This window comes from Solanum tuberosum, unplaced genomic scaffold (genome assembly GCF_000226075.1).
Source record: "Solanum tuberosum cultivar DM 1-3 516 R44 unplaced genomic scaffold, SolTub_3.0 scf00037, whole genome shotgun sequence".
Classification (NCBI taxonomy): Eukaryota; Viridiplantae; Streptophyta; class Magnoliopsida; order Solanales; family Solanaceae; genus Solanum; species Solanum tuberosum.
This window is the reverse complement of record NW_006238961.1, coordinates 458141-469572: the sequence shown is the minus strand read 5'-3', so window position 1 is coordinate 469572 and position 11432 is coordinate 458141. Positions and strand designations below refer to the sequence as shown.

General features: G+C 35.9%; 2 protein-coding genes across 7 annotated transcripts; one reads left to right on the top strand and one right to left on the bottom strand.

The window, feature by feature from the left end:
- The first annotated feature begins 3967 nt into the window (after positions 1–3967).
- LOC102593421 (pre-mRNA cleavage factor Im 25 kDa subunit 1) lies at positions 3968–7152 on the top strand. Its single transcript, XM_006342275.2, has 7 exons — positions 3968–4242; positions 4322–4367; positions 6015–6108; positions 6203–6270; positions 6353–6439; positions 6540–6650; positions 6798–7152. Exons 1-7 carry the CDS (start codon positions 4115–4117, stop codon positions 6870–6872), a joined length of 609 nt encoding a protein of 202 aa, XP_006342337.1. The 5' UTR covers positions 3968–4114; the 3' UTR covers positions 6873–7152.
- Positions 7153–7907: 755 nt separating this feature from the next.
- LOC102591856 (probable protein phosphatase 2C 50) lies at positions 7908–11147 on the bottom strand. 6 transcript variants are annotated; one of them, XR_001472838.1, is made up of 7 exons: positions 11007–11147; positions 10697–10764; positions 9497–10380; positions 9011–9349; positions 8813–8918; positions 8564–8700; positions 8393–8484 (listed from the first exon to the last, which is right to left on the bottom strand). XR_001472838.1 is itself a non-coding variant. In XM_006342269.2 (6 exons), the coding sequence occupies exons 3-6, from the start codon at positions 10349–10351 to the stop codon at positions 8150–8152; spliced, it is 1635 nt and encodes a 544-aa protein (XP_006342331.1). In that variant the 5' UTR covers positions 10352–10380; positions 10697–10764; positions 11007–11145; the 3' UTR covers positions 7908–8149. The 6 variants fall into 6 exon arrangements, 4 of the variants coding, with proteins under 4 accessions (XP_006342331.1, XP_006342333.1, XP_006342335.1 ...); XR_366930.2 differs by having other exon boundaries at positions 7908–8484; positions 8564–8918; XM_006342269.2 differs by lacking the exon at positions 8564–8700 and having other exon boundaries at positions 7908–8484; positions 11007–11145.
- Between the last annotated feature and the right edge of the window lie 285 nt (positions 11148–11432).

The window sequence follows — 11432 nt, the reverse complement described above, 5'->3', positions numbered from 1 at the left end:
CTCGCCACTTCAAACCTTGCGACCCATTCCTCTCCAGCGGTGACGTCAATGGCCTCCTCACCAAGTTCATCATCACTTGCTCCGGTGGATGAGATATTAGCGCCTCACTTGGTGTAGGGTTGAGTAGAATTTCCTCATTACTCTTTTGGTTCTTCTTTCCACCATCCGAACGGATGTTGGTGGTGCTAGCGGCATTTACGTATCCTTCGTTGCCCATTCCCTTAGTGCAAACCTGGCTCTGATACCACGCTGTGATGGACTTAGAGTCTCACTAGAGCTCCGTGCGGCACTTGACAACTTACTCACGAATCTTTCACGATCTTGTAAGCTCAAGTAAGCCATTGTAAGCTCAAGTAAGCCTTTGACACTAAGATCACTAAGAGAATGTAAAGAAAGACTTGAGAAGTTTGGAAGAAGGCTTTGTATTTGCTTGGAAGATTGCTTACAACTTGGTTGATGATTTACAAATGAGAGGCCCTTCTATTTATACTACTTCATAAGGGCCTAAGTGTAAATAATATTTACTTTACAAGTCTTTACTTATTTACACTTTAGTCCATGTTCTAGAATTATCTACATTCTAGGAAATTCTAAAGCTTTCCAAGAAAGCTTCTAAGCTATTCTAGAGTCTTCTTGGAAATTCTCTATGGAATTCTAGAGTGTTCTACTAACCTCCCCACAACTCTAGATTCTTCCCCTTTATTCCAGTGCCAAATTTGAACTGTGAAGTGGCGGGACATAACACTTAGCTCAAAAAATTTCCGGGGTGTTACATGCCTACTCCGTATGTCTATCTCTGTCTCATAGGTGGTTTCCTCTACTGAAAAATATATGTAGTGCACTTTCATCAAAGTTCTCTCCTTGGACTCAACTTCATTTATCTTTCCAAAATAGTACAAGCTCCTCTCTTCAAAATTCATTTCTGATCCAATCTTTCCATTGAATCACATGTGAACAATCAAAATGGCACTTCTTCAATATAGACATATATAATACAAGATGCACAACTGAAAGACCTAGAAGTAAGGCCACATTCTAATGCACTGAAGTACCTCAAATAGACTAATAAACTTTGGGATAAACTTTTCTTTCTTTCAAAACATCATGACACCCTTCATTGGTGACAATTTCAATAACACCTTTTCTCCAACCATAAACTTAGAATCATGAATCTTCCAATTTGCATAGCTCTTTTGCCTGGTGTAAGCTATAAAATTTCTATCCTGAATCACATTTATCTTGTTCGAGAAATCTCTTAACAAATTAACACCTCACTGTCTAACCTCAAAAGTATTGAATCATCCAATAGGATACCTACACCTTAGACCATACAAGGCCTCAAATGGATCCATTTGAATGCCTATAAAGTAACTTTTATTGTAGGCAAACTCTACCAATTGCAAGAATCAGTCACAATGTCCTCCAAAATCAATAATATATGCTCAAAACATGTCCTCCAGTACCTAATAATTTGTATAGAGTGACCATTTGCATGAAGATGAAAGGCTGTATTGAGCTCTACCTGACTACCTAATTCCATTTGCATAGACCCTGAACTCCGATTTTAATTGGGCACATCAATCTGAAATGATATAAGTAGGCACAGTGCAAGCGAATAACATCTTGGATATAATTTTTTATCAATCTCTCTGAATTGTAAGTAGTCTAAACTGGTACAAAGTGAGCAAATTTGGTCAATCTGTGTTTAATGACCCAAATGACATTGAACTTCCTAAGGTATACCGGCAGATTGCATCAGGACAATGAAGAACATAAATGATAGAGCTGACATGTGAGTTACAATGATTGAAGGAGACTTGGAACACTTTTTAGTGGAGATGAGATTGCACCAATGATCAACTCTTAATCCATTTTATTAGCCTTGGTAATGGATGAATAATGTGTTCCATCGAAGATGAGGTGCCTTAGTGTATGTTGTATTTGGATGACATAATATTGATTAATAAAGACGAATAACAGAATCAGTGTTAGGTTGGAGGTGTGCAGACAAACTCTAGAGTCTAAAGGGTGCAGGTTAAATAGGATCAAAACTGAGTATTTAGAGTACAAATTTAGTGATGAAATACAAGAGACAGGCGTAGAAGTGAGGCTTGATACAATGTTTATCTCAAAGAGAGATAGTTTCAAGTATCTTGAGTTTGTAATCAAATAAAATGGGGACATCGTTGATGATATCACACATCATATTGATGCAACGTAGATGAATAGGGACTTGCATCCAGAGTTTTGTGTGATAAAAAGGTACCACTAAAACTTAAAGGTAAATTTTTTTATAGAGAGGTGGTTAGACCGACTTTGGTTTATGGGGTAAAATGTTGGCTAGTCAAAAAATCTCATGTTTAGAAGATGCATGTTGTAGAAATGAAGATGTTGAGGTGGATATGTGGGCATAAAAGGATTTATTAGATTAAGAATGAGGATATTCGGGATAAGGTAAAAGTGTCCCTGTGGAGTACAAGATGAGGAAAGCGAGATTTAGATTGTCTGTACATGTGAAGAAGGGATGTGCAAATGTCTTAGTGAGGAGGTGCGAGAGGTTGGTTATAGTAGGTACGAGGAGAGGTAGAGGTAGGCCGAAGAAGTATTTGAAATCAGGTGATCAGACAAGACATGATGTAACTTTAAGTTACCGAGAACATGACCTTAGATAGGAGAGTGTTGAATACACTTATTAGGGTAGAAGGTTGACATATAATTGAGGGTTGTTTTGTTTTTTGAGGGTATAGTCTTGTTGGTGTTTGTCGTTGTATTAGTCGTATTATTGTAGTTCTTATTTTTTATATCTCTGATCGTCTGTGGTTTACTGTGTTGTTAGTATCACATTATTTTGTTGGTCTTGTTCCTTTGCCCTGCTTTGATTGTTAGTTGCTAATTTTTTTTCTACGCTATTTCATTCTTCTTTGTACTTGGATTGGATGTACTTGAGTTGAGGGTATGCCAGAACAATCTCTCTATCTCCATAAGATAATGGTAAGGTCTGCATACACTATGTCCTTTCTAGACCACACTTTTAGGATTATACTGGGTATATTGTTGTTGTTGTTTGTATGTAATATGTCACAAATTGTTTTAAAAATTTCAAATCGTAGTCTGAATTATACTTAAGTATTGGCTTTTCAGGCACAAGTTTGTGCTTTATTTTTATACAAGTCTAGATCGTTGAGTTGCTAAGACATAAAGTTAGAACATCATGCTGATAATATATTATAAAATTAAGTTTAAAGTAAAATAAAACTGAAGATAAGAAACTAAATTATAAGACCAGAGGAATAATATAAGATAATTTTTTTTCTTTTAAGTGTGTCAATAATGACTTTTCATCCTCTATCTATAGAATTACATAGAGATAATCAAAGAGAATGTCATAAACATAACATTAAGGGGGAACATCACGGAGAAGGTGAAAGATATAGCATTACGAATTTTAGGTCATAGGAGAAATAGAACATAATAATAGAAGAGTAATGAAATAATAACGAAATTACATTTAGTAGACATCCATGCATGTTATTAATATATTTCATAACATAAATCAAAATTTGTGCATACTTAACAATGGCCTCAAAATAGGAAGACTTGTGCAGTCCAAAATCATATCTCTGTCTCATTTTATGTGACATTTTTTCCTTTTTAGTCCGTCTCATTGAAAAGAATATCAATATAAGGCCCAAATGTAACCTGTGCGGAGCAAGCCTACACTGGCCTGCAACTGCTTTCTCATTGGCTCCATTAGGGTTCGTAGTCTCATCCTGAAAAGGTTTTTTTCTTTCTCCGGGCTTATTATAATTAAAAATAATTTAACTTTAAATATATTTTTTTACCCTCAATGAAATAATTCTCAATCAGACAAATTTAAGAATTATTTTAGACCATAAATTTTAAAAATTTATTTCTTAAATTTGATGTCAAGTTAAAGGGTCTGTCGTGATGATATTTGTGATTTAGCTATTTGAGGTTTGAGCCTCCAGCCCTCTCTGGAAGAGCCACGTCGTTTGTGTTTTCTGTTTTGCCTTTTTAAATTAATGGAAGATTAGCAACTCTGTTTCTGTCGGCAACTTCCCCTCCCCCGTCTGTGTTTGGTGTGAGCTTGTCAATGGCAGATGGAAATGTGGATGTTTTGGATATTTACCCACTGAATCATTACTATTTTGGTTCAAAAGAGTCACTTCCATTGAAGGAAGAGGAGACCTTGGATCATCGCATTCAACGCTTGAAATTCAAGTATATTTTTCTATCCTTATTCCCCTCTTTCTATCACTATATATATTGTATGTTCATTTTTGTTTCCTCTTTATTTCAGCTACAATACTCATGGAATCAGAACTTGTGTACAAGCTGTGATTTTGGTTAGTTTCTCTTTCTTCCTTTTTTCAAAACAGCTAGAGGTAAGGGGGGAGTATAGAGGACCTTTAGATACTCCGGGTGTTTTAGATACTGCGATCCAAATTAGTAAGTTTCAAAATTCTGAGGGCGGAGCCACGATTATTGCAAAACATGTTTCCTTTGGTTGATAGTGGGTTCAAACCCACAACTCTACCATGGAAAGAGTTTCCATGTCCCATTCTGAGCCGCCAATTAATTTTTAGTAGGTTCACAAGTTAATATACATATATATTAATTTAATTTTCTAATATAAATACATGGTCTACTAAAAAGTTATTGGGTTCCCCGAACCCTAAGTTCCTATTTCGAATACCTAATGGTGAAGGAAAACACAAAGAACAAAACAAAACCAATCCCAAAAGATTTTAAAAGCTCATTTCTTTAGAAATAATTGAAAGTTTCAGTTGTTGCAGCCTAAAAATTAGCCTCTGGATCTTTGCTCCCTTAATATAAGTGCTTTTCTGCAAGAACTGGGGGGTTGTTTTGTAGCTGACTAGAGTTATGTAGGTATTAGTAACACATTAGTTTTGAGGATATTTTTGAATTTGTTTGTGTAGGGATTAGTTGCTTCATCTTATATGATGCATAAACTTTAAATAGCAGTTTTGCATATAAATAATATATTCAAAATTGATTTGGATCTTTAACACCATTTTAACTTTATATAAAATCGCAACAAGCAACTGACTTGGCTTAGCAGGCCAGTTACTTTGTCAAATGGAACATTCAATAAAATTGGGACGATACAGTGTACCATGGCTCCTGCACAAGGATGTGACACAAATCGAGAAATGGTCTAAACTTTTCAAAAACTACACGTGGTTTCCAGCTCTAGAAGCTGTTATCTTATCTTGCATTTCTTTCTCCTTAGTGATTAAGTAGCTTTTAGATTTAGGATTCTCATTTTGAATATAATTGCAACAGAGGTTCTCCTGTTATTTCACTATGTAGTTGTAGGATGCATGCACTACTGCTCTGATTCAATATCCACGAGTAAACTCCCCCAGGCTAAAGTTCTTTCGGGGGAACATAGTGACCTAAAGATGTACGTTCTAAACCTCTGTCTTTTATCAAACAACTTGATACTGCAGCTAAGCATATTGGTTCATGAAGTGCTGAATAAGTAGAGCCAACGCCGTGCTGCAACTAAACCTGTTTGTATCATAAACTGCTTATACGTGGAGTCATCCAGACAGTTCAGCAGTCAGTTTTGCAACTTTGCAGGTTCTAAGAGCCTGTCTGGACGGGCTTATAATTTATGGCTTATAAGCCAATCCAAACAGGCTCTAAGTCTGCGATCTTAACTAATTTCCTGTGTGAGTAGTCAAATATCAAGAGAGCAATAGAGATTGTAGTTCCGACATCTGTTCCAATAGTTCAAGTTCCATAAATTGGTGCATGATTTTAAGTGACTGATCTCGATACTTATTCATGTGAATCCTCATGGATGGTCATAATATGGGGTGTAATTTCTATTCAAACAACTTAAGCCTTAATGTATTCTTCTGTTGTTCAAAATGTCAATTACCCATTGAATTACATACTGCATTAGAAAGGGGCTATTCTTGGTTGTTGTTAGATGATACAGTATTCAATACGTTGCATTGCAGGTTGATTTGTTCAAACATCCACATCTATTATTATTGCAAGTACGGCATTCCATGTACAAACTTCCAGGTGGTCGTCTTAGGCCTGGTGAATCAGGTACTACAATGATATCTTTTCTCATTTTGTCCAATTTTCTATCTTGAAGCTGGGAGTTTGAGCGCTGAAGAATTTTTCGTGTTGACATACACAGAAATCGAATGTCTTAGACGTAAACTCTCAAGTAAACTATCCATGAGCGAAGAAGATGACAGATGGGAGGTATGCCAACATTTTACATAGTGTTTTCAATTTATATTTTTGGCTATGCATCTTATAAATATTTCATTTGATGTATACGTAGGTCGGTGAATGCCTTGGGATGTGGTGGAGACCTGACTTTGAAACATTGATTTACCCGTTTTTGCCACCTAATATAAAAAGGCCAAAGGTACTTGGTCATAATATTCTGAAATTTGTCTAGTTAGCTGTCAGGAGTTCTTGAAGGCATTAGTACTCAATTTAGCAAGGTTAACTTTCTTTCTTTGTAGGAGTGCACAAAACTCTTTCTAGTGAGGTTGCCTGAAAGTTGCAAATTCATTGTACCGAAGAACCTCAAGCTTATTGCTGTTCCATTGTGCCAAGTTCATGAAAATTTCAAGGTACTGTACAGCAGGCACATTCATGAATAGAATATTACCATGCTAATTGATCAATCTGTTTTTCTTTTATCACAATGGACTCTTACAGACAGTTGGCCTTACTCGATGTTATACTTCAACTAATGCAATCAATACCCTTATCTGCAGACATATGGGCCAATAATAGCCGGAGTTCCACAACTGTTATCGAAGTTCTCCTACAATACACCCGATACTGACTGAACGGTGTCATAATACAAGTTAAAAGACCACATTGGGCTCAATGCTACTCCCATCCAGCATGCTGTTTTACGTAGCAAGTTCAAGTTGAGAATACCAAGATAGTAGTGACTTTGACATGTATATATAGTATGTGGAGTGTGAATAAGCAAAGTCGAGACATACATGTTTTTATTTGTAATGTTTCCATCTGCAGTTTTTGTTTCTACCTGTATATTTGTATAATTGTATCGGCTTGTTGTGAAAAAAAATAATTTAACTTATAAATCATTCAGGTAATGTCTCAAGTCAAGTTCATCATTTTTTTTTGAGTTGATTGTGGTGGTACTCAAATTCAGTAACAATTTTAGCTACTGTGATGCTTAATTCTTGACCTCTGAAGAAGAAGAATCCCTGAACAGAATGAGAGGTGCCTAACCAACTTTCAATAGACATAATTGGCTGCATTGATCTCTGTAGCTACACTCATAATGATATCTATGCTACCTAGTATAGTCACAATATCATTATTCTTTTAACTAACTGAGGAAGAATTTGCAAATTGACCATCTACAAGGAAATGACAAGAGGCAAATGAGCTTTTGCACATTTTCGTTAATCCATGAACAGGATCGAGAGAGTTAGACTTAACTTTTGTTGCCAGAAAATTAGAGCAAGTGTATAAAATAATAGTAGTTAGTTTTATCATTTTTGGTCGAACAGTAAGTATGCCATTCCTCAACTTGCTTTAACTTTTCATTCACAGATTTTCTACCATGTATTCCAAGAAAGTAGCTTATAAAATGCACCAATTACTTGTAATACATCCTGTCAAGCTGGCTGCTGGCTTTGTTATTTTCAAGTTTTGAGAACACTGTTTGTTTGATAGTTTTTCTCTTTTCTTGCACAAGTTACTCAAAGCTGCTGGCTTTGTCTACCATGTATGTTTGATTGCTTTGGACCAACACGACAATCAAATGCGCGGAGAAAGGGAAATTAAAGAAAGTGGAAAACAAAACATATCATGCCAAGAAATGGTAACAGAAAACAGTGAGAGAGTTCTGGGAGACAACATTATACTATAGTGACATAAATAATCTGCTGGGAGTCAGTAGTTTGTTCTTTGAACCAACTTTGCTGAATTTTTATTGTCAGAATAACTTCCATCATGTACGGTAACAGCCTAATTAAAAAGGAAGCTAAAATCTGCAACATGAGTACCATTTGATTTGATTATCATCCTGAACGATAAGTTTCCAATGTTACATCCACAAAATGAAATACGAGGATGGTTTAGTGCGCTACGTTTTCTTCTTGAATTTCCTCTGTGCTTTCAAGTCGACCACAATCACAGATATATTATCTCTGCTCCCCCTTTGGAGAGCAACTCGTGTCAAGTACTCTGCAGCATCCTGAGCAGCAGGATCAACATTTTCACCCCTTTCGCTACTCAAAGTACCACCATTCTTTTTGTGCCAGAGAAGAATTCGTCTCCGGGCCACATCACAAGCTTCTTCATTTGTCAAGACATCCCATAGGCCATCACTTGCTAAAATTAGACAGTCGTCTTCTTTTGCTCGGGGTACAAACATCATTTCTGGATCTGGAATCACATAAGGCCTTAAATATCTATCACCTGCAGTAAAATGACAACCTCTTCAAATCAAGAAAGCTTTGATCTCTAGGATAACAGTTTCCAAATAATAAATGACAACCATGTCAACTGAAGTCAGACGTCGTTATCCAACATCAGTGGGCTGCTTCAGGGATGAACTTTGACACTATATATGTATGGTATAACACTTTAATTTTGGTACATGTGCAGGTCTGCTCCATCGTAGCTTTGAGATTCCTTTATTTCCATGTGCAAATCAAGCACAATATAGATGACTTTCTTAACCCTCTCCAGTAAAAATACAGCAGTACAATGAAATTTGCAGGTGTGGCTAGTACAATATACATACCAATTGACCTTGAAACTGCAAGAACACCAGAAACGCGATGTCCATCCCAATTAATGACCTTCCCTCCCAATTCTTCTATTCGTGAACACTCATCTTCCCTATTTGGCTGAAAATAATGAACAACGAATATTATATGGTTGCGAAAAGAAAAAACTAGCAAATGTTGCACAGCGGTGTAACAACAAACACAAGCCTTACCTTATGGTCAATGGATAATGGCATGGGCAGTTTTCCCCGACAAAGGACTGCCCTTGAATCACCACAATTAGCAACAATAATATGGGTTGGACTAACAACTGCAACTACAGCTGTAGATCCAACTGCTTCGGGAGCAATGACTGAAAGGTCAGGCTCAATCCCGTCTGTTTCACTACAGAACCCTCCTACCTCATCATCGACTCTACAGAAACAATTCAAGAAAGCCTTTGACCATTGCTCCTTCCAGTTAACACTTCCATTATGTGAATCCTCTTTCATAATATCTATCTCCTGTGCTAAAACCATATGGAGACGCTCATGACAATAATTAGCAACCTGCTAGGGAAAAAACAATTGGTCTTAGTACATAGGCTTAAATGACAAACAAATAGGAAATGAACTCTAAACATGCAAGCAATAACAGTTCTTGTGTTACTAGAAACTAAAAACAAATGTAGAATGTAATAAAAATGGATAGAAATTCACCTGAGAGCCTCCATGTCCATCATAAACCCCATATAAATGGGCTGTAAGTGTTTGACTCAGGGCATGAGAAACTGGCGCATCCGTCAAAATATGGGAAGGGATTCTCAGAAACCTTGGTAAAGCTATAGCAGTATCTTCCATCTCCGGCCTCTTTCCTTGTATCGTGATGATCCCCCAAAGCGGTACAGAATCAAAACAAAAGGCATTTGGCCTACTTATCTTTATCTCTTGTGAGGTCTCAAGATGGGATGGTGATAATTTTCTTTTATAATCTTCAGCACCCACAACCATAGTGGAAACAAGATCACTTACAAGTTCTGACTCATTAACCAACTCTTTAGCCAAATTACACGAAAAAGACTTCCTCAGAATCTGGGATACACCAACCTTCTTGTCTTCATTCCGAGGAGGAGTTCTCCCAACTTTAACCTCCAAATCTGTACATTCTTGGTTAGGCATGCCGCCACACTCATCCACTAGAGAATCAGAACAAGTCATATTTCCTAAAAGCTCATCAGTTGGTGAAATCAAATTGTTGTCCATAGATCTACCATCTTTTACCTCACTAGCAATCAAACAATTCCCATTAGCTACAACTGTCGAAGAAAAACTCTTCCCTTTCCTGATTTCATGGCAATCAGCAACTGTCATAAAGAGGTTAGCTTTGTCCCTGGACACACTATGATTCGACACCGAACAAGGAAGTTTGCACTTGTTAGGTTCTGATAGCAAGCTAGTCGTATTCGGGATCAGCTCATATTCAGCGAAGTCAATACATGTGGGTAATACTGATTCATCATATATCAATTTTCCCTGTTTATATGATACAGTAAGTGCTGGAAACATCTCTTCCATCTTCTAACCAACCAAAATTATTCAAATCCCTAAAATTTACTTAAGTTGTAAGCCAAGAAAAGTTTTGACATAAAAAAAAAACAGAATAAATCTATGACATAAGAGAATATGGATCCAAAGTCCAAACTTGTGGAATCACTATCCATAAAACCCTATTCAGCATCTTGTACTCTTCTATTCCAATTCTATCCATTCAACAACACATTAGCAACAAACCCCCTTAACAAAGAAACACTTTTTATCAACTTATAATATATAGGAAACAACAAATCTAGTGGTCACTGCTTAACAAGACAGAACACAACATATAAAGATTCAAACTTTATTGAAAAAAAAAGGACTTACAAGCTCAAAGCAGACCAAACATGAAACTTTTTTCCAAATTCAAAGCAACCCAACTTCTTCTTGATTACCTAAAGTTAGTTGAATCAAAAAAAAAAAAGGTTTGTGAGAACCCCATATAATTCAAGAGTCAAACAAATCAAGAAAGGATGCATGCAAGGATTTGTTATTAGAGACTAATCATTCTATATTTATTGTGGGTATTGTATTATACATACAAAAAAAAGGTTTGATTAGATACACAAATCAATGAATACAATAATCCAATAAACAAATACTCATAATAGAGGAAGGTAAGTGAGAAGTTGCTTACCGTTTCAAAACAATCTTGCATTAATGACACACTAAAAAATAAAAGAAAGAAGGAAAAAAAAAAGGTTAGACCAACACTTCAGTTCCTCCTAATAAGTAATTGAAAAAAATATAGAAAAACAGATTAGAAAGCAAAGTGTGTGATGTGTCAACACATTTATGTACTCTCCCCTTTATTTAAATTTGATTTTTTTAATAAAAAAAATTAAAAATAGGTAAAATATACCCCTTCAATTTTATTTCACTTTGTTATATTTGTTTTGCACTTCCCTTAAAAAAGATATTAACTAGAGGATGTAATTATCCATATTCATTACTCCTCTCAATTTAATACTCTATCGGTTCATTCTTACTTGTCACCTATTCTTAAAATACATATATCAACAATAATTTTCTTAATAGATATGTCAAGTCAAATTGTGACAAG

Coding starts and splice junctions, on each gene's coding strand:
- LOC102593421 (XM_006342275.2), top strand. CDS start 4,115: ATGGCAGATGGAAATGTGGATGTTTTGGATATTTACCCACTGAATCAT. Junction 4,243..4,321: donor ATTCAACGCTTGAAATTCAA/GTATATTTTTCT, acceptor TCTTTATTTCAG/CTACAATACTCATGGAATCA. Junction 4,368..6,014: donor GTGTACAAGCTGTGATTTTG/GTTAGTTTCTCT, acceptor GTTGCATTGCAG/GTTGATTTGTTCAAACATCC.
- LOC102591856 (XM_006342269.2), bottom strand. CDS start 10,351: ATGGAAGAGATGTTTCCAGCACTTACTGTATCATATAAACAGGGAAAA. Junction 9,350..9,496: donor ATGGACATGGAGGCTCTCAG/GTGAATTTCTAT, acceptor TTTTTTCCCTAG/CAGGTTGCTAATTATTGTCA. Junction 8,919..9,010: donor CATTATCCATTGACCATAAG/GTAAGGCTTGTG, acceptor CATTATTTTCAG/CCAAATAGGGAAGATGAGTG.